At 44.1% G+C, this 21,509-nt stretch overlaps 1 protein-coding gene across 1 annotated transcript in view; it reads right to left on the bottom strand.

The window, feature by feature from the left end:
- Positions 1–21,509, bottom strand: part of UBR7 (ubiquitin protein ligase E3 component n-recognin 7) — a 410,797-nt gene that overhangs the window by 194,294 nt on the left and 194,994 nt on the right. The window contains exon 4 of the mRNA XM_044073691.1: positions 2,306–2,408. Within this exon, the coding sequence (XP_043929626.1) occupies positions 2,306–2,408 (103 nt within the window). The remainder of the gene's footprint in view (positions 1–2,305; positions 2,409–21,509) is intronic.

Here is a 21,509-nt window from a genome sequence, read left to right as displayed (position 1 = left end):
GATCCGGTATGGCTCGGAGGAGTAGACAATTCAAGAGTAGTGGTCTTATGCTCCAACAGTTGGGTCTGAGCCGACAGCAATTTAGCTAGGCCTGGTGCCTTTAAGAGTTTCTGAACCAGCCGGTCCATATCCAGATCAGAAAGGCAGACAGAGGACCTGGAAGAGTAAACGGATGGAGCCGATTGGAGCAGTATGGATGGAGGTTTTTCGGCAACCGGTTCCAGAGCAGTGTCCCGGTTCTGAAAAGAACAGACAGCCTGTTCTGAAGGCAGTGGAGCCGAAGTCACCACACTTTGACCTTTTTTCCTTTTTTAGACCAAGATTCAGAGGAAGATTTGGATGATTTTCTGGTCCCATCCTGGTCAGACAATGCCTCAGAAAAAAAGTCTGTTTGATAATACCCCTATCAATTAACTTCCACTTCCTTTCTGCTAGCACTCTGGTGGAAAAGGAGTGACAGATTACTGCATGATTCTTGCAGGTGCACCTCACCCAAACAGTAAACGCACTGCACATGGGCATCCGTGACGGACATTTTCTGTCCACAGTCTGAGCATTTCTTAAACCCAGACTTATGGGTGTTTATCTTTTTCTTCAAACATTTTACAATTTCCACTAAATGGAACACACTATGAGCTATTTTAGAAATCTTAAATAACTAACTCACACAAAACACACACAGCCCAAAAGGGACAACTATATCAATATAAACAGGATTAAGTAATCCAATAACAAGAGTCCCAAAAAGGGAACACTGACTAACAACTATAGAAAGAGATCCTAAGGCCAAAGGGCCGAAGGCAAAGAAAGATTTTACTGAGGAAAGGGGGTTGAACACAGAAAACTACTAACTAGTAATATCTAGTATTAAAAATGAATTAAAGATGTATAAGAAATTGAAAAATATAACTTGCTGAAAGTTGGAAATTCCTAATAAAGTCTCGCGCAACGCTGGAAACCAAGAGATCTGTGCCACGGCAAACTAGATCTGAGGTAATTCCAGCAGTGCATTGTGGGATAAGGGGTTGGGTCTCGAGCTACTGGAGAACGTTGAGCTTGCTAGTCAGCCGTGTCAGAGCAGAGGATCAGCTCTGAACCCAGTGAAGAATGAACAGCGAGATTGAACAACTTCACATTGGTGCTGTTTGTTTTGCGGATATGCAGAGGTCCATCGGAGTGGGGCCTGTCAATGCCCTGTATGTCAGGCATAGATCTCCCCTCAAAAGCCTGTAAGAGACAGAATACAGGAAAAAAAAAAGAGCATTGAAGCAGTGTGCACAGGACATTTTACTTAAGCCCTGCATTCTTTTAGTGAGGAACCTCTACGGACATTCCAATTGTTGGATATGCCTGGTTAGGTACATACCAAAGGGCACATTGTCCTCAATGATAGGCCTGATCAATGTCAGATACAGTGGAGCAAGGACTTCCTTGGACTTAGATGCCATACCTTTGTTTATAAGCTGCTCAACATAGGCTTTCCTCAATACTATACACATGTGGTGTCAAAGGCTAGATTACTACCCGTTTGTCCCCAAGTCCCTGACTACTGGGTCACCTCTAAGGGATGTACTGTCAATATGACAGTTACCAGGGGTGGATGACTTCCCGAAGGATACTACTATGCATTTCTTGGCATTTAGTTTTAGTCCATGTTTCTGACACAGGTTTGCCTGTGTCAGCCCCTCCTGGAGAACATTTGTGTCAGTGTGGGATTCAATGACAGCTCCTAATTTGCAATCATCTGCAACTTTAGTCAGCCAGAGACCACTGACATTGACCATAACTTCAAAGAAGTAAATGCCAAAAAGGGCGGTCCAAGGACTGATCTCTGAGGGACTCCACTTGAGACTGGCCTCTTTGTAGAGGTGGACTCCCCACTTAACTTCCTGGGTCCTGCCTGTGAGCCAGTTAACTATCCACCGGGTGACATACGAGTTTATACCTAAACTTTTGAGTTTGTCAATAATACCAGAGTGGGGGTATTGTGTCAAATGCCTTGGCCAGGTCAAGGTAGGCAGTGTGAACCATTTTGCCCTCATCCATTGCTTTGGTGACCTTCTCAAAGTCATCCACCAGGTTGAGTAGGTATGATCTATCCTTAACTAAACCAACCTGGGTTGGGTCCAGTATCTGGAGGTTTACTACATCCCTACTGATCATTTCCATGGCTTTACATTCAAGACTAGCGAGACTTATGGGACTTTTTTCCAGGGTCTGTAGATGGCCCACCTTTGTGCAACATTCAAATCAGCAGTACAGTATTGCATGGGATAGAAATAAAGTACTAAAATTAGAAATCAACCTCTTACATCATCTTCAGGATCTGGATACGGCCTCTCACAAGTGCAATATAACCCAAAGAAGTTGTGGTTGTACTTGTTGGTAGCATTTACCTCTTCCTTTTCCTACATATAAAAAGATCTGCTTTAGTAAAAAAAGAAATGAGCAGCAAAAACAACAAAACTAAGTTTGTTACAGCATAGTACAAACACCAAGTAATTCAAAGAATCAATCTAGCTCATGTCTTTTCTTTTTTATAAACAGCTGTAAGCAATATTCAAATACTGTACAAAGGCTAGAGAAACATGCTTCTTGAAGTACATCCATTTTAAAACCAGACATGTTATAGCACATAGCATTTTGTCACAAACCTTTACTCTGTCTTCTTAATAACCATTATCTTCAGGCATTTGTTGGGTATCCGTACAAAAGCAGCAGCAATTGACTGGAATGCATCTGTTCACTACTCCGGTGTTTGACAAAGGTGAAGGACACTACATGTATTAGACTGCCAAAAGACTACTCACGGAGGGAAAAACAGTACCTCAAATGTTCTTAACAGTGACATTCAAGACAGAACCTATCACAGCAGTGCAGGTTTCCACACACTATATTCTTATAATGTGGTCTTCCTTTGTGAAATGTCCTGAATAATTTTAGTAGTTCTATTACTCAAGGTTTTTACATTTGATAAGTGAGCTCTAATTTTTCCTGGAAGAGCACAGCACTTTGGTCTGTTTGTGCCCTATCATAAGCAAGTGTTGGCTATAGGGGGGATATCCACCTAAGTTAACATCTAGAATGCATCAGTATGATATTCAAGTTGCCACCACATCAGGGAGACAAGTAATACTAGGGGATGGTTAGGCGAAGTGATGGCCATAAGATGAAGGGGCGAACTCTTCAGTGCAGTTATAGGACTAAGATAGACAACTACTTGCAGCTACAACCAGCCTTGTTTCCAAGATCTGATGCTATGGCAAGTAACTGCATGCAGTTGCATTTCCCAGCAAAACCTCTACCCTTAGCAAAGTCATCTTTGAACCTGGATTCTATAGATACCACTCAAATAGAATTACTTGCATATTGTCAAGAAATATTTATTACATATATGTACATTATTTAATTTAGGTGGGGATGAAAAAGTCAGTCTAATGTACTGACCACATCAATTTTGTTTTAACCATAATTCTACAAAAAAGGCAACACAGTGTGATAGCCATCTATACTTTTTAAACCACAGAATCCTGGCTTTCCTTACAGGAAGGGAAGAAAATGGATCAGTTTCTGGGACATACTGGTATGCAAACCTTAAACCAATTGAGCCAGCTTGACTTTAAAAGGCCCTGGAAGAAAAAGCGTTAAGATCTACAACCAAATTATTTCTGCAATCAGGAAATTTTAGTTAGGTGGTTAACCCACCATACAAAGTTGTAAAGGTTGGAGGCACCACTACTCTATCTCAGAAAACCTACATAGTTTTCCTGTAATTAGGCCCTTTCCTGGGAAGGGGGTAACATCAAGATTAAACGAAGACCACTCAGTGAAGGTTGGGAGTCTCTACAGCAGCAACAAACTTCAAAAGAACCCTTCCAAACACAGCTGTACAAACGATTCACACTCAGAATCCAAAAAGCTTTTGACAAACTGGTTAAGTGCTTTCACAGAAGGTATTCTGCTTCTTCAGACCATTCTATTAGATGCTTTTTGAGAAGATAAAACATAATGAACTGGGGAGGACAGCCCAGGCTGTCTAGCAATCAATGAAATTGGAGGAACAATGCGGTTTCTCCCTTTTTTTTTTTTTTATTTCTCCAAGTCTTTTGGGTTTCTAATACCATGATGGGAATGGTCCCCATTCCTACGTCAAAGTACGATTAAAGTCCATGAAATTAATATTGTTTCACTCTTTGAGGTTAGCCAAAAGCTTCGCAGCACCAGCAATGTGCCCAGTAATGACTCCTCTTGCAATTTGTACGGTGTTACATGAATTGGTAACATATCTAAATACAATTGTAAATTCTTTTTTATAAGACTAGTTGCTCCTACTACTATTGGAACTATCTGGGTATCTTTCTTCCACATGGCTCTTGTTTCTGCCTGCAGATAGAGATATTTTATGACTTTGTGTCTCTGTACGCAAAACACTGTAGTCACTAGGTGTGGCGATTTCAATGATCAATGCTACTTTTGTCTTCTTTTCTTGGCGGTCAGTTTGAAGCCTGTTATGTCGCTACAAGTCATCCCTGTCTGGTGACAGAGGAGGTCTGGAGTGGGATCCAGTATCAAGGGCAGATGTAGACGGTGCGACCAAAGGAAGGGGAATCAAATTTGGTGAAGGGGCAATGAGGATAACCAACAAGTTTAAAACTGATAAAGCGTGTAACCAAGGTCCAAATACACACCAAGAAACACCAGACAGTGGTACTGATGGTCAATAAAGATTGTAAATCAAGTAGCTTAGCATATAAAAACTTTATTCCACGCTTTTGTCTCAACAGGACTTCTTCAGAACAAACAAAACCCAAGTCACAGCAACCACAGTAATATACCTAGATTAAAACTATGCAAGCCAATAAAAAATTCAAAGCAATTAGTCAATTAAAAGCACACTTACATTTTTAAAGCAGCCTGCACTGAGAAGTAGAACCATCAGGGAACCACAGAAATTAAATCAAAGCTTCCCAATAGTAAGTTTCCTATATTTAAGAAAACATTTGATGTGGATTGCATCATTTAGACTGGGCTTTTTATCAGCCCCCAATCTAATCTGCTAAGCAACTGCTAAGCAGTTTCTTTGTTCCACAATATTCTTGTAATCACCACCTCTGGGATCAACAGACACTTCTAAAATAGAAAATAAAAATATCTAGTGTGTTTGTATAAAGCAGATTTTAAATCTTTGCTTTTAATACTATGTACGTGTTCTCTGATGCACTCTTTTAAAGTACGAGTGGTCATCCCCACGTAATATGAATTACAACCCTACATAACCTGATGTACACTACTCCCCTACTTAAAGAAAAATAACCAGGCACTTGTACAGTGTGTTCCAGGTGTGGTAGGGAAATGTACGGTCCTTCTGAAATAAACCTACAAAAATTACAATGACCACATTTAAACATCCCCTTTCTGGCATTCCCAATGCACTTATTTGCCTTACTACCACTTCTTTCAAGGACATTTTTAAGACAGTTTGTATTTCTACACACAAAATTGGGTCTAGGGCGTAAGACGTTATGTAAGTCACTGTTACCCTCCACAATCTTCCAGTTTTTCTGAACAATTTCTCTTGCACCTTTACAATCCAATGCCATATCCAAATTACATACAGTATTAATAGATGTGTGTGTTCCAATGACTGGTTTACTAACAAAGGGATGTTTGAGTATAGCAGGATAAAACCTATCCCTTTTGTCCAAAATGTCAAGTTGCAGGCCACTGAGATGATCTAAATCATAACCCCTGTCTAAAAACAGAGGTAATTCTAAAAATAAAACTCTTCTTGCAAGTCTGAATGGGTAGTAGTCATCCGGCAAGCCAGGATATACTATCCCTTAGGGATATTCTTCTTGATGAAGAAAGGATGGTTACTTTTAAAGTGTAAGTAACCATTCGTAAAGGTTTCCTTTCTGTAGCTTTTACTGTCAAAACATCCAGAAACTGTATTCCAACAAAGACCAACATCTAAAAAGTTAATCTGATGTCCACAACCGCTCTTGACAAATTGCAAAAAAAAACAGACCTTAAATTAAGGTCATGAAGGAGTTATTCACAAATGCATTTATTACCCTCTAGAACAAAAATCAGGTCATCTACAAACCTGGCATAAAAATGAACATTGTATAATGACCTCAATTTAGACAGGACAATAACCTCCCACCATGCCATGACAATGTTTGCATATGAGGGGGCAGCAGGGGACCCCATAGTTACCCCCTTATATTGTCTGAAAAAATGCCCATTGAAGGTAAAAAATTGTGTTCCAACACTATTTCCAAAAAAAACTACACACTATACCAATTTGTTCTGCCAAGATTGGAATACAAAGAAAGAAATTCCCCAACTGCTTCCACACCTATTTGGTGTGGAATACAAGTGAACAATGAAGCCACATCCACTGTAAAAATATGTCTCTCACGTTTATGAAAATGTAGTAGCAAACTCCCTGAATTTATCCAGGAAGTCCCAAGAGTCCTTCAAATATGACCTTAGCCCTTGTACAACAGGATTTTAAAAAGAATCTATAAGCAAAGCCAAACCCTCTGTAGCTGAATGCGGTGCCATAACTATCGGCCTAAAAGGAAGGTGGTCTAAAGACTTGAGTTTTGGGGATGCAAAAAAAAAGTGTCCCAACCCTAGGTTTTTCCACCAAACAGAAATTGTATGTGTTAAGAACTAAGCTTTGATTCATAAGTGCTTCATAAAGAAGTGCTCGTATGTAATGAAAACTGTGGTGAAATTTCCCTAACATTCACTTCAATATATTCTTAGGGATTACTAAGTAACTCAAACATGGCAACATTGTATTGTTCCACTGTCATAATCACAATGCCGCCGCCCCCCCCCCCCCTTATCACTTTTCACGTATCTCAGGTAATTTCTATCAAACAACTAAGTAAGGCTTTACGTTCAGGTTGAGTCAAATTGTCATACCATCTACTCCCAGACTTTTTACTGTTCAAAAAACAATTTCCTGAATAAAACTTCCTCAAACACCAAGAGTTTGATTCCAAGCCGGGGTATAACAAGAAAGTTTACATAAAGTACAGTTGTGTACACTCACATTAATGTAGATGCTAGAGTGTATTCACTGTTGCAGTCATCACATTTGGGTTATTTGCTTGCAGTAGCCCTCAGTCGGCCTGATTATCAAAGTCTTGGGTCCTGTGACGGTTGCTGTCTCATTTTCCATGACGTCAGTTAGTCAGGGGTAAAAAGCATGCAGTCAATGCAATTACATTAGTTTTTCTTGCACTTGCCCCACATGTTTATATTATATGTCTCGACATAGATATCTCGATATATCGATCTCTATATCTCTATATCTATATATCGATATCTGTATATATCGATATCTGTATATATCGATATCTGTATATCGATATCTATATATCGATATCTATATATCGATATCTCTATCTATATATCGATATCTATATCTATATATCGATATCTCTATCTATATCTCGATATCTATATCTATATCTCGATATCTATATCTATATCTCGATATCTATATCTATATTATATAAATAAAGCAAATACACCAAAAAGCTTTTAGACATAGTAAAGGAGAACAGAGGTATATAATCAGAAGTCAGGGGGCTGGAGGGAGGGTAACCAGGACTGCAACAGTGAATACACTCTTACATCTACATTTATGGTAAGTGTACACAACTGTACTATGTTCTTAGTGTTTCACTGTTGCAGTCATCGCATTTCGGTGGATTCCCAAAGCTAAGGATGGGAGGAGGAATTTAGATAGCATTAGGACCAGCTATAAGGCCCTGCAAGACTGCAGTGACAAAGCCAGCTCTGGATTTAGAGAAAATTGGCAAATGGTAATGCTTGGTGAAAGTATGTACAGAACTCCAGGTAGCAGCTTCTAGGATGTCCCTAGTAGGGACACCTCTGAGAAAGGCTGCAGAGGTAGATGCAGCCCTGGTTGAGTGTGATCTTATCCCCATGTGAGATAGGTTTTCCATGGTGCTTATACCAGAAATGAATGCAATGGGCTATCCATTTAGAAATGGTTTGTTTTGAAATGACCTTCCCTCTCTGCCCGTGCAGCAAATGCCACTAGCAGTTCGGATTTCCTTTGAGGTTTAGCCCTGTCCAAGTAAAATGTAAGTTGTCTGTGCACATCTAAGGAATGCAGTATCCATTCCCCTTTGTTCTGTGGATTAGAAAAGAAGGGTGGCAAATGAATGGACTGATTAAGAGCCACACTGGATACTACCTTGGGCATGAAGGAGGGATTGGTCCTGACGGACACCCTATCCGCATGAAAGATGATGAAAGGCTCCACTGCCATAAGGGCCTGTAATTCAGATACCCTTCTTGCTGAAGTGATTGCTAAAAGGAAGGCTGTTTTCCAAGAAAGGAATTTTAACTCTACCTCCTTTTGAGCCAGCTGCAAGTGCAGAGTGAGTTTTTCCAGTACAAAGTTAAGGTCCCAGGCTGGAGCTGGGTCTCTCCTGTTCTCTTTTCGGCTTTTCCCTGTTAGGGGTCGCCACAGTGGAACTCCGGTCCGCTAATGATTGGTAGTTGAGTTTTACGTGCAGAGTTACCAGGCCTGGCGCACAACCTTCAACAAAGGTACGTCCATTCACGCATGTTTCAACGCAGAAGACGCTCTAGCTGAGAATCGAACCGGACAGCGTCTTACTGCGAGGCGACAACGCTACCACAGCACCACCACCGCGGGTAGTTGGGTCTCTCCTGTGTGGTCTTAAATTTTTGGCCCCTCTGAGGAACTGCTTGAGCAGTGGATGAGAAAAGCGGGGTGGTTCAGTATTGTAATGAGCTGAAATGGCTGAGGCATGAATTCTGATGGAGGAAAAAGAAAGGCCCTTTTGAAGCAACTCAGTTAAGTATTGAAGAATCTGAGGTAAATTGATCACTGCTGTGCCCATCCCTCGAGTCTGGTTCCAGGAACAGAATCTTTTCCATTTTTCCGCATAAGATTTTCTAGTACTAGTCCTCCTTGCCTCCAAAATGACATCAACACTTGTTTACTGAGGGATGGTGATGGAGAGATTAGGTAATTAGCCAGGCTGCCAGGTTCAGGGTTTGAAGCTGAGGATGCAGAATCTGGTCCTCCTGCTGGGACAGCAGGGTAGGGGTCTGAGGCAGGTGCCATGGAGCCAGTAGTGACACGCTGTGCAAGAGGGGGTACCAGTGTTGGTGTGGCCAGTCTGGTGCAATCAGTATCGTCCTTGGTTTAAACTGTTTGATCTTTAGTATTAGTTTGGAGAGGAGAGGCAGAGGAGGAAAGGCATAAACTGATAGACTTTTCCAGCTGAAGGACAGGGCATCCACTTTGCAAGCTTGTTTGTGGGGAGTCCTTGTGCAGAATTTGTCTAATGGGTAGTTCTGGGGGGAGGCAAACAGGTCTATACCTGGGCTCCCCCATTTGTTTATTAATATGTTGAAAGTCTTTGGTTCCAGTTTCCACTCGTGTGGGTCCATGAGATTTCTGCTTAGTTTGTCTGCCAGTGTATTTAGTTTTCCTGGCAGGAATTGAGCCTGTAGATGCACTTGGTAGCTCAAGGCTGTGTTCTACAGAGCCATGGCTAGTCTGCTGAGGTGGTATGAATGGGTACCCCCCTGCTAGTTTATGTACCACAACAGTGGTGTTGTCCGCCTTTACCATTAATTGCCCTGGAAGAATGTGGTCCTTGAAGGCTGTCGGAGCATTCTGTACAGCTAACATTTCTTTTTGATTGATATGCATGTGCATTTCACTTGGGTTCCATTTGCCCTGAATGCAGTTCCCTGCCAGGTGAGCCCTCCATGCATATAGTCTGATGCGTCTGTTAGGGTTTGGGCGGCAGTGGGTAGAGTGAATGGTAGTCCCTTGTTTTGGAGGCAGGCCTCTGCCCACCAAAGGAACTTTAACTGTAGGCAAGGTATAACAGGAATCATTGCTTCTAGATCCTAAGAATGTTGACACCATAGGCTTTTTAGATACCATTGTAGTTTCCTCATATGCAGTCATGCATATGGAATTAGGAGAATGCAGGAGGTCATGAACCCCATGGCTTGCAGTATTTGCCTTGCAGATAAACAGGGTTTTTGTGGCCATTAGTTTGAAGCAAGTTGTCAAATGAATTTGTTTCTCTGGCATGAGGAAAGCAATCTGGGAAGTTGTGTTCAAGCTTGCTCCCAGGAATACAATTTGTTGACAGGGTACAAGAGGATTTCTTTTCGTTTATGCTGTACCCCAGAGAAGTTAGCACCTTTTGTACGAATGCCAGATGATTCAAAAGTATGTCCTGGCTTACTGCCTGAATTAGGCAATCGTCCAGGTATGGGTATATCTGAATATTTCTTTGCCTGCAAAATGCAATGACTGGAATTAAACACTTTGTGAATACCCTGAGTGCAGTAGATAAGCCACAGGGCAGTGCAGAGAACTGATTGCAGGTAGGCTTCTTTTAAATCCAGTGTTGCCAACCAGGCATCCTAGCCTAGCATAGGAAGCAACTGATGAAGAGTTAGCATCTTGAATTTTGGGATCACCAAAAAGGTGCTTAGGATGGAAAGGTCCAGGATAGGACGCCATGAGTTGTCTTTTCTGGGTACCAGGAAAAGTCTTGAGTAGAAACCTTGTCCCTTTTCCTCTTCTGGTACAGTCTGAATAGCCCTTATACTTGAGAGAGAAAGTACTTGCTTTTGAGCCTCTACCCACTGATTTGGGGGTAGATCTGGCCAACCGTTTGGGGTTGGTAACGTGTGGAAGTGAAATCTGTATCCTTGGGAGACTATTTAAAACCCATTTGCCCTGGGTAAGGAGTTCCCAGTTTTTTGCCTGCAGAGCAACCTTTCCCACTAAAGGAGCAGTCAGTTGAGAAGGGCTTGGAAGTTTTAAAGTTAAGTCACTGAGACAGTTTACCATAGGTGAGAGTCTTACTACTCCCTGATTTGGAAGTGGGAGCCCCCTAGTGCTTAGTCCGGTGCATACCCTGGGACTTAGAGGGCCAATGCCTACTAAATCTTGGAGGCTGTACTTGTAGGAAATCTTTAACAGTTTGCATAGACTTAGCTTTTTCCTCTTTTTAATTACTTCTTCTGCTTTGTTGCCAAACAGGCGGTCCTGATTTAAGGGCGCACCCAGCAATTTAGCTTTAACATGATCTGGCAAAGATTGCTCCTTAAGCCAAGCATGCCTTCTAAGCACAGACCCAGTGACAACAGCCCTACAAGATGCCTCAAGTGACTCAAAACCACATTACAAAGTAGGTTTTCCAACTTGTTCAGCAGAATGCATTAAATCCTGTAAATCTATTTTCAGCACAGTCAGGAATCAACATAATATTCTGTTTAAGCAATCCAAAAATATGCTGCTGATACTTTAACATATGAAACTGGCAGTTTAAGGCCCTAATGGCCAAGGTTGCAGAAAGTACAGTTTTGTACCTACCATAAATGTAGATGTTCCGAGTGCTAATACAGCTGCAGTCATAACAGATGGGTTTTCCTGCAGTCAGGCGGGTCCTCGGTCGGCCGAATTCCAAAGTCTAGGTCCGGGGTCGGATGTCGTCGCTTCTTCCCTGACGTCAGTGCGGCAAGGGTATAAAAGAACCAGCCGACGCCATTTTCTTCAGTTTTTCTTGCCCCAGATGTCAGGTGCCCCCAGAAGGAAGGCACTACATAAATTTATGTAAAAATGCAATGCAATATAATCAAAAAACAGTAGCTGCAAGCAAATACACCATAAAAGAATACCCCAATCAGATTGTATGAGGAGGTGTTAGTCATTAGGCCTGTCCCAAGAGGGGAAGGAAACCTGGACTGCAGCTATATTAGCACTCTAACATCTACATTTATGGTAGGTACAAAACTGTACTATGTTCATCGTGCATACAGCTGCAGTCATAACAGATGGGTAGAATCCCAAAGCTAAAAAAGAGGTGGTAGGCACTAGGTGGAACTAGGAGCCAGGATGCCCTGCAAGACTGCAGTGGCAAAGCCTGCTCTAGATTTGGAGTATAATGGTAGGTGATAGTGCTTGGAGAAAGTATGTACAGAACTCCAAGTGGCTGCTTCCAAAATATCTTTGGTAGGAACCCCCCTGAGGAAAGCTGCAGAGGTAGCTGTGGCCCTTGTGGAGTGAGATCTGATGCCTGCAGGTACAGTTTTACCATGAAAAGAATAACAAAAGCGTATGCAGTGGGCTATCCATTTTGAGATTGTCTGTTTGGAAATAGGCTTCCCTTGAGCTCCTGTAGCATAGGACACAGAGTTGCTCTGATTTTCTGAAAGGCTTTGTTATGTCCTAATAATAACGTAGCTGTCTGTGAATGTCCAAGGAATGTAGTAGTCTCTCCCCTTTGTTTTGAGGATTAGGGTAAAAGGTAGGTAAGTGGATAGCCTGATTCTAGGCTACCCTGGATACTACCTTTGGCATAAAGGAAGGATTGGTTCGTAAGGAAACAAGGCTGCACAGCCATGAGGGTTTGTAGTTCCGAAACCCTGCGAGCTGAGGTGATAGCCAGAAGGAAGGCAGTTTTCCAGGACAAATATTGCAGTTCTGTTGAAGCAGCTGGCTCAAAAGGAGGCAAGGTCAGTCTTTCTAGAATGAAATTGAGGTCCCAAGCAGGTACTGGTTGTTTCCTGGGGGGTTTTATATTCTTAGCCCCTCTGAGGAACTGTCTTAAGAGGGGGTGGGAGAATAAAGGAGGATCAGTGTTGTATTCTGCAGAAATGGCTGAGGCATGGATTTTGATGGAGGAGAATGAAAGTCCACTGCTTAGCATCTCAGCTAGGTACTGTAATATTTGAGGTAAATTCAGTATTCCAGGATTCTGACCCTTTTTCTGATTCCAGGCACAAAACAGTTTCCATTTTGCGGAGTAGGCTTTTCTAGTAGAAGGCCTTCTGGCCTCCAAAATGACATCCTGCACCTCCTTGGAGAGTAGGGTCTGTTGTGAATTTAAGGAATCTTCCATGCGGCTAGATAGAGTGTTTTCAGCTGACTGAAGAGTTTTGAAGTTGTGCTGAGTCAGTAGAAGAGGCATTAGAGGCAGGATCCATGGTGGGGAATGTGTCAGGCTCCTCAGGAGTGGGTACCAGTGTTGTCTTGGCCAGTCTGGAGCAATGAGAATCATCTTTGGTCTGTCTGCTCTGGTTTTTAATAGAACTTTGGGCAGCAGAGGAAGAGGTGGAAAGGCATAAACTGTCATTGTTGTCCAACTGAAAGAGTGCGTCCACTTTCCAGGCCTGTGGATGAAAGGTCCTTGAGCAGAATTTTGTCAATTGGTGATTTCTGTGGGAGGCAAAGAGATCTATGTCTGGCCTTCCCCATGCTTGAATTATTTTTGTAAAAACTTGAGGATGCAACTTCCATTTGCGTGGATCTGTCACATTTCTGCTTAGATTGTCTGCCAGCGTGTTTTCCTTGCCTGGCAGGTACTGTGCTTGAAGTTCGATTTGTAGTTCCAGAGCCATGTTCCAAAGAGACATGGCTAGCCTGCATAGGGGGTATGAATGGGTTCCTCCCTGTTAGTTTATGTACCACATTACTGTGGTGTTGTCTGTCCTTATCAATAGCTGGCCTGGATGCAGTAGGTCTTTGAAAGCCATAATAGCATTTATTACTGCTAGCATTTCCTTTTGATTGATGTGTAGGTGCTTTTCTTTTTGGGACCATTTGCCCTGAATGCACCGATCTGTCATGTGTGCCCCCCAGGCGTAGTCCGAGGCGTCTGTTGTGATGACTTGATTTGCTTGAGGCTTGCAGAATGGGAGACTTGTGTTTCTTTGGCATGCTTGAGCCCACCACAGAAAATTCCTTTTGAAGACATGGAATCAGTGGTATCATTGTTTCCAAACTGTGGCTGTGTTGAGACCATAGGTTTTTTAGGTACCATTGAAGTTTCCTCATATGCAGCTTTGCACATGGGATTAGCAGGATGCAAGATGCCATGAATCCCAGAGCCTGCAGGATTTTCCTTGCAGTCAGCCTGGTGAAAGTTGCCAGTTTTCTGAAGTATTGAGTTAGTTGCCCTTGTTTCTCTGGCGTGAGGTAGGCCATCTGGGTATTTGTATTCAAGCTGGCACCCAGGAAAATTATTGTTTGAGAGGGTATTAGCCTTGATTTCTTTTTGTTGACTGTGTATCCCAGAGAGTTCAACAACATTATTACAAACGCCAGATGTTTCAGAAGTATGTGCTTGCTGTCCGCTTGGATCAGGCAGTCCAAATATGGGTATATTTGTATCCCTTGAAGTCTGCAGTAGGCAATTACTGATGCCAGGCATTTCGTGAACACTCTGGGTGCAGTAGATAAGCCAAAGGGCAATGCTGAGAATTGATAATGGGCTGAACCTGCAAGAAATCTGAGGTATCTTCTGCAATCTTGTCTGATTGGGACATGCAGGTATGCCTCCTTGAGGTCCAATGTTACCAGCCAAGACTCCTTGCCCGGCATGGGAAGAAGCTGCTGTAATGTGAGCATCTTGAATTTTGGCACGAGTAAAAATGTGTTTAGGATGGATAGGTCCAAAATAGGTCTCCAATCTTTGCCCTTCCTTGGCAACAGGAATAGTCTGGAATAAAAACCTTGACCCTGTTCTTGTGCAGGTACCTCTTGAATAGCTTTCATGTCCATGAGATCTGAAATTTGTTTTTGTGCCTCTGCCCCTTAATTGTGTGGCAGGTTTGGCATGCCTCTCATTTTTGAAAAGGTGTGAAAGTGGAATCTGTAGCCACTGTCTATAATGTCCAGGATCCATTTGTCTTTTGTGACTATGCCAATTTTTCGAAAATAATGCCAGTTTTCCACCTAAAGGTGCTGCCATTTGAGCCTTGCTTGGCATGCAAAGGGGAAGTCATTGGTTCTGCTTTCTGAATGGCTGTGAACTATCCTCACCACCTCTTTGTGTAGGTGTTTGCCATTGTCTGCCTCTAAACGATCCTTGAGATTGCCCTCTACCCCTCGGGCGCCTGTATCTACCTCTTTGGGGTCTGTCCGTGGCTGGAAAGGACCAATTTTTTGAAGGCCAATTTCTACTGAAATGTGGAGGTTGTACCTGTAGGAAATCTTTCACTGTTTGCATTGATTTTGCCTTTTCCTCCATTTTCTTTAATACCTCCTCAGCTTTAACACCAAACAATACATCTTTTTGAAGAGGTGCATCTAGTAATTTAGCTTTGACATGATCTGGTAAGGTTTGCTCTTTGAGCCAAGCATGTCTACGTATGACTGATCCTGTAACAGCAGCTCTACATGAGGCCTCTAAAGCATCAAAACCACATTGCAAGTTATGTTTACCCACTTGCTCTGCACTATGTAACAAATCCTGCAACTCCTTCAAGTCTGGTTGTTCAGGTTGTGACATTTTGCTTTTCAACTGTGATAACAGAAACTGTTGGTACTTTAACATATGGAACTGACAGTTTAATGCCCTCATGGTTAAGGTGGCCGAGGTGTATACCTTTTTCCCCCACCTTTCTAAAGCTCTTGAATCTCTTTCTGAAGGTAATGGATTTTTAGCAGTGGAGGCCTTAATTCCCTTGGGACCCTGGGAAATAGTTTCTGGGTCAGCCGCATGGCTTTTGTATAGGAATTGGTGTGAATCAGGAACCCGGTAATACCTGTCAGGCTTAACTGGAGCTGGAGGTAAAGAATCTGGGTTGAGGCAGGCCTCCGAATACACATCTAGTATGTCTAAGACAAGAGGTATAGCCAGAGGCCTGTGCTGAGGGAGCAAGAGGAAATCCCCAAGCCTTTTCTTGGAGTCTTGAGTACTCTTGGCCTTCCCAGTGGAAGTGTTCCCTCAAGGTATGTAAGGTTTCCCCAAAAAAGAGTAATCCTCGGGGGGGGGGACAGAGGGAATGGACTCCTCTGCATCAGAATCTTCAAAAGGGGAGTATGAATGTTCCTGGTCTTCAGAATGTTCTGAAATAATGGAGGCCCGGTCCAAGGAAGGGGATTCTTCCTCCACTCTGGGCCTTTTGTCCGGGGGGCGGTGAGAACCCCTGATAACAGTAATCAAATCCACAGCCATTTTGAGCATCTGCTTTTTAGGCATGGGGCCTTGAGAGGGACCCTGTGGAGCTTGTCTTTTAGTATGCATGGCTGCTTTAGACTTAGTGAAAGCCTTGATGGAAAAAGAAGGCGGCCTGAAGACACCTTGAGAGGTGGCAGGCCTATCTAAACTCTGAGTTTCCCCGCCAAGAGTGGCTTCGGTATCTGTAATCAGGGTGTGGGCCGAAGAGCCTGCGACCTCGGGCACAGAAGACACCGCCAATGAAGCGTCATCGGTAGTCAGGGGCTGCATAGGCGGCTCGCTGAGAACCGGAGCACCTGTAGTCGGCTTTAGTGTGGTGTCGGTAGAAGTCGCGGACCTCGTATGTCTGTCCTTATCTTTGCGTCTTTTACTCAAAACTGGAGTCTGAGCATCCGACGACAATGTAATTAAACTTTTTGCCAAAATAGTGTTGGGCGAACTCCACCCGACGCTTAATAGTGCGCACGACAGGCCGGGACGTCGTGGTCTGGGCCTAAGCAAGGAATGCAGAGGGAATGAAAATCCTTATGCGGTATTTGCTTCCCACATGAAATGCAATTATTAACTGTCTGACATCGGTCTGAGGCAAGAAAAGTTTCCCCAACGGGGTACTTAGCTTTCAAGAAGACTTCGGTTGAAAAATATTCGTAATCTCAGGAGCTGGCCGACCGGCACTTGCGAACTGCTTCTGCTTCGGGCACCGCATGGCAAGAAAGACTGAAGAAAATGGCGTTGGCTGGTTCTTATACCCCTGTCGCACTGACGTCAGGGAAGAAGCGACGACATCCGACGCCGGACCTAGACTTTGGAATTCGGCCGACCGAGGACCCGGCAGGAAAACCCATCTGTTATGACTGCAGCTGTATGCACGATGAACATGTGTATACCTTCTTACCCCATCTATCCAGCGCCCTGGCATCTCAGTCAGACAGAGTAGGATTTTTTTGGCAGTAGTAGCCTTAATGCCCTTTGGTCCCTGTGAAATGGTCTCAGGATCCACAGTAGGATTTTTAAAAAGGAATTTGTGAGTCAGGAACCCTGTAATACCAGTCAGGTTTTCTGGGAGCAGGAGGTAAAGAATTAGGGGCCAAGCTAGATTCCGAAAAGGCCTCATCAACAATGTCTAGTACAGGAGGTACAGCTAAAGGCTTGTGTTGGGGCAGGAGTAAGAAATCCCTAAGCCTCTTTTTAGAATCAGAGTAATCCTGGCTTTAACAGCGGAAATGATCCCTAAGAGTATGCAAGGTTTCACCATAAGAGAAATCCTCGGGGGGCAGAGTGAATAGAGTCCTCTACATCAGAATCCTCATAGATAGATAAGAGTAAATCCTGGTCATCAGAGGAAACAAACTTCAGAATCCTGATCAGAAGAATCATAAGCAAATTCAGTCCTATGTCTCTTAGAGGGGGAAGGTTGGCTTCCCCTGATTAAAGTAATAAGGTCTTCAGCCATTCTTATTTGTTTTTTAGGCATAGAGGCCTGACCATGCAGTCTGGGCGTCTGTTTTCTAGGCATGGTTCGAGTTTTAGGCCTTGAAGTAGAAGATGGCATTGGTTTAATATGCAAGTCAGTAGGCCTGAATACACCCTCAGAAGTCGGTGCCTGCACAGCGGCTTCGGACCCATCCAAGATAAAGACATCCGCAGGTTCCACGGTTGAAGCATCTTACGGCATACTGAACACAGAATGGGTCTCAGTAGAGGCCTGCAAATCTGACATAGCGGGTATCAGGGGCTGTGAAAGCACCTCACCGAGTACCGGCGAACTGGTGACTAGCTTAGGAGAAGCTAGTCAGCAGCTTTGGACCTAAGCGGCCTGTCTGTATATCTTTGCGTTTTTTCGGAATGTCGGTAGTCGGGTGGCTTATCGAAGACATATCTGGATAAGTGAACAGAGTAGCAAAATATTTAGAAGCGTAAATATACCAACTACGAATAGTTTGTTGTTTAAATAAGGCACAAAATTAGAAGTTATGTACTTACCATAACGTTCCATGTGAGGTGTTCATCTCGCCTTTGTTCTTATACACAGGTTCGGAGCTGATCCTCGGCTCCGAGTCGGCCGCATCGCAAAGCTCTGCATCTTAGAGTAGCTCGAGACCAGACTATATCCCATAATCCTCCCTGCTATCCCTCAGATCTAGTTTGCAAGAAACCAGACCGACAACTTGGTCAAAGACCTTCACATTCACACGGCTATCCAGGAACACCGTCGGACTACAATATCTAGTGCCTTATGGGAGGTGAACTATATCCCACTGGGGACAGAGCAATGAAGCCAAGAAAAGGGAAAAATCCCGACCAGACTCTAATCTTACCCGTTCTTCCATAACGTGTGGGGAGGGAAAGGGAGGGAATGTAAGAACAAAGGTGAGATGAACACCTCACATGGAACGTTATGGTAAGTACATAACTTCTAAATGTGAAAGTGTTCAATCTCGCCGTTTGTTCTTACACGCGGGTAGCGTCCCTAGCTCCGTCACCCTGGGTGACTCATGGAAGAACGTTCCTGAGCACAGTGGAACCAAAGGATGTCCTGTCCACTTTATAATGAGTGATAAATGTAGGAGGTTTAGCCCACGTTGCTGCTGCACAAATCATGTCCAATGGTAAGCGAGCTGCATGAGCTAAGGAAGTGGAAACGGCCCTAGTAGAATGAGACTTAGGCTTGAAAGGTAGTGGCTGATTTGAAATAGAATACACAAACCCTATACAATCGGAAAGCCATTTAGATAAGGTACGTTTCGTGACTGCCATACCCTTTTTGTTGTCTGCAAACGAAACGAACAGCTGATCTGACTTTGTGATCTTTAGTCCTGTCCAAGTAAAATCTCAGTTGCCTATGTACATCCAACTTGTGCAGCATATATTCCAATTTGTTTGAATGGTTCTTGAAAAACGTGGGGAGCTTTATGGATTGGTTGATATTTAGGACAGAACATACCTTTGGGAGAAATGACGGGTTTGTGCGGAAGGAAACTATCGGGGTGGAAGATAAAGTACGGTGGCCTGACTGATAATGCTTGTAACTCTGAGGCTCTTTGAGCTGAAGTGACAGCAACAAGAAATAGTGTCTTCCACGACAAGAACTTTAGGAGGCAGGATGAAGCTGGTTCGAAGGGCGGTAACATCAGTTGCTACAACAAGTTCAAATTCCATGGGGAAAAAGGGTTCCCGAATGGGTGGACGAAGGTGGAAAGTTCCCTTCATAAAAGCCTTGCAAAGCCTGTGAGACATAATAGAAGAGCCCCCTTCACCAATATGAAAGTTAGATATGGCCGCCAACTGTACTCTAAGGTGGAAGTAGAGGTCCCTTCTTGAAAGAGTATTGATAAGAATTCCAGAACTTTGTGAAGTGGAGCTACCAAGGGATCTATGTGTTGACATGATGCCCAACATACAAAGTGTTTCCATTTGCTCCTGTAGAGCTTTCTGGTGGAGGCTTTATGAGAGGCAACCAGAATGTGCTGAACCGCAGGAGAGAGAAGGTCTGACCTGGCTAGACAGGGAAGCGGAGCAGCCAAGCTGTCAGTTTGAGGGATTGAAGGGATGGGTGAGGAACTCCCGACGAATGAGTCAACAGATCCGGCACTGAGTCCAGAATCCAAGGTTCCTCCCTTTGATGGGCTCGAAGAAAGAGGAACCATATCTGCAGAGGCCAGAATGGCGCTATGAGGATTATCGTCCTTTCCAAGTTCCTGGCTTTCTGTAGAAATTTGGGAATCAATGGGGCAGAAGGGAATGCATACAGGAGACCCGGGGGCCAATCGTGCACGAGAGCGTCCCTGGGAACACCCCCTGGAGGGGGTAGAAGGGCAAAGTAGCTTCTGCATTTGGCATTCAACGGGGATGCAAATAGATCGCAGCAAGGCTAGCTCCATCTGCGGAAGATCCTTTCCGCCACTTGCGGTTTGAGGGACCACTCGTGAGGTAACAGGATGGCTCTGCTCAACCTGTCCACAATGACGTTGGATGACCCCGGGATGTGCGTTGCCACTAGAAAGCGACCTGTGGACTCTTCCCATTGCCAAATTCTCATGGCCTCTCTGCATAACGGGTAAGACCTGGTTCCCCCTTGCTTGTTTATGTACCAGACCACAGACATGTTGTCCGTCTGAACTGCCACTGTTCCCAGAGGTAAGAGAGCTTGGAAGTGTTGCAACGCTAGAAACACCACCCTCAACTCCAGAACATTGATGTGCAGGTTGTACTCCAGATTGGACCATTCCCCTTGGACCGTTCTTCCCTGAAAACGTCCCCCCCACCCCATCAGGGAAGCGTCCGTGGTTACTGTGGCCGTCGGGTTGGGTAGGACAAACGGGCGACCCATTGTGAGATCCTAACTGTTCACCCACCATGAAAGATCTCGTTTGCAAGAGTCTGTTATTAGTATCTCGTGTGATAAGGGTAGCTGCTGGAACGACCATTGCGCCAAGAGCAGCCATTGGAGGACCCTCATGTGTAATCTGCCCATGGGAACTGCAAATCAGAGACGCTGCCATCAGTCCCAGAACCTTTAACACTAGCTTGGCCGGGGCTTTCCTGTTCTGAAGAAGAAGCAGAACCTGTTCTTTGAGGGCTGACGCTCTTAGTGGAGGAAGCTTTAACAGCGTTAACCTTGTATCTAGATCTGCCCCAATAAAGGAGATATGCTGTGAGGGCGATAAGGCAGATTTGTCGACATCGATTGAAATTCCTAAATGGGAACAAAGGTCGACTGTGTAGTCTCTGGCTTGTACAAGACTATGCTTGGTGGTGGCGGTGAGGAGCCAGTCGTCCAGATACGGAAACACTCAGAATCCTTGTCGTCTCAAGTGAGACGACACTATTGCCATGCATTTGGTGAACACCCTGGGGGCTGAGGTGAGACCAAAAAGGGGAGAGCTCGAAACTGAAAATGACTGGCTCCCAGCCAGAAGCGCAGGTAATCTCTGGACGGCCTGGCCGTTTTGATGTGGTAGTACGCGTCCTTGAGATCTATCGAGCACATCCAATCATCCTTCTGTAAGAAGGGAAGGATAGACTGAAGCGTGACCATCCGGAACTTTTCCTTCCTTACGAAGGTGTTGAGTTTGGCGAGATCCAAAATCGGTCTCCAGTCCCCTGTCTTTTTTGGAACGAAAAAGAACCTTGAGTAAATTCCGGATCCTCTTTGGTCCGCCAGGACTGGCTGGATGACTCTTTTTGAGCAGCTTTGAAATTTCTACAGCTGCTGGATCTCGCAGATGGGGTGGCACATCTGGAAATCTCTTTTGTTGAGGTGGGGTGGACGTAAAGTGAATTTTGTATCCTCTGGTTACTATGCTTTTTACCCAAGAATCAGAGGTAAGATTTAGCCAGGCCTGTGGGTATAAAGCCAAGCGACCCCCGACTGCCTCTAGAGCAGGACAGTCGGGCCTCCAATCAGGAGTGCTGGAAGGGCTTTCCCAGGGACGGTATCCCTGTCGCCCTGATTTTGCGGACCCCCTCTGCAGTCAGGGCAGCGTC

Source organism: Protopterus annectens, chromosome 6.part0 (assembly GCF_019279795.1).
Source record: "Protopterus annectens isolate FY-2018-M chromosome 6.part0, PAN1.0, whole genome shotgun sequence".
NCBI classification, from domain to species: Eukaryota; Metazoa; Chordata; order Ceratodontiformes; family Protopteridae; genus Protopterus; species Protopterus annectens.
The sequence above is the reverse complement of the archived record's forward strand: the minus strand, read 5'-3'. Positions and strand labels throughout refer to the sequence as shown.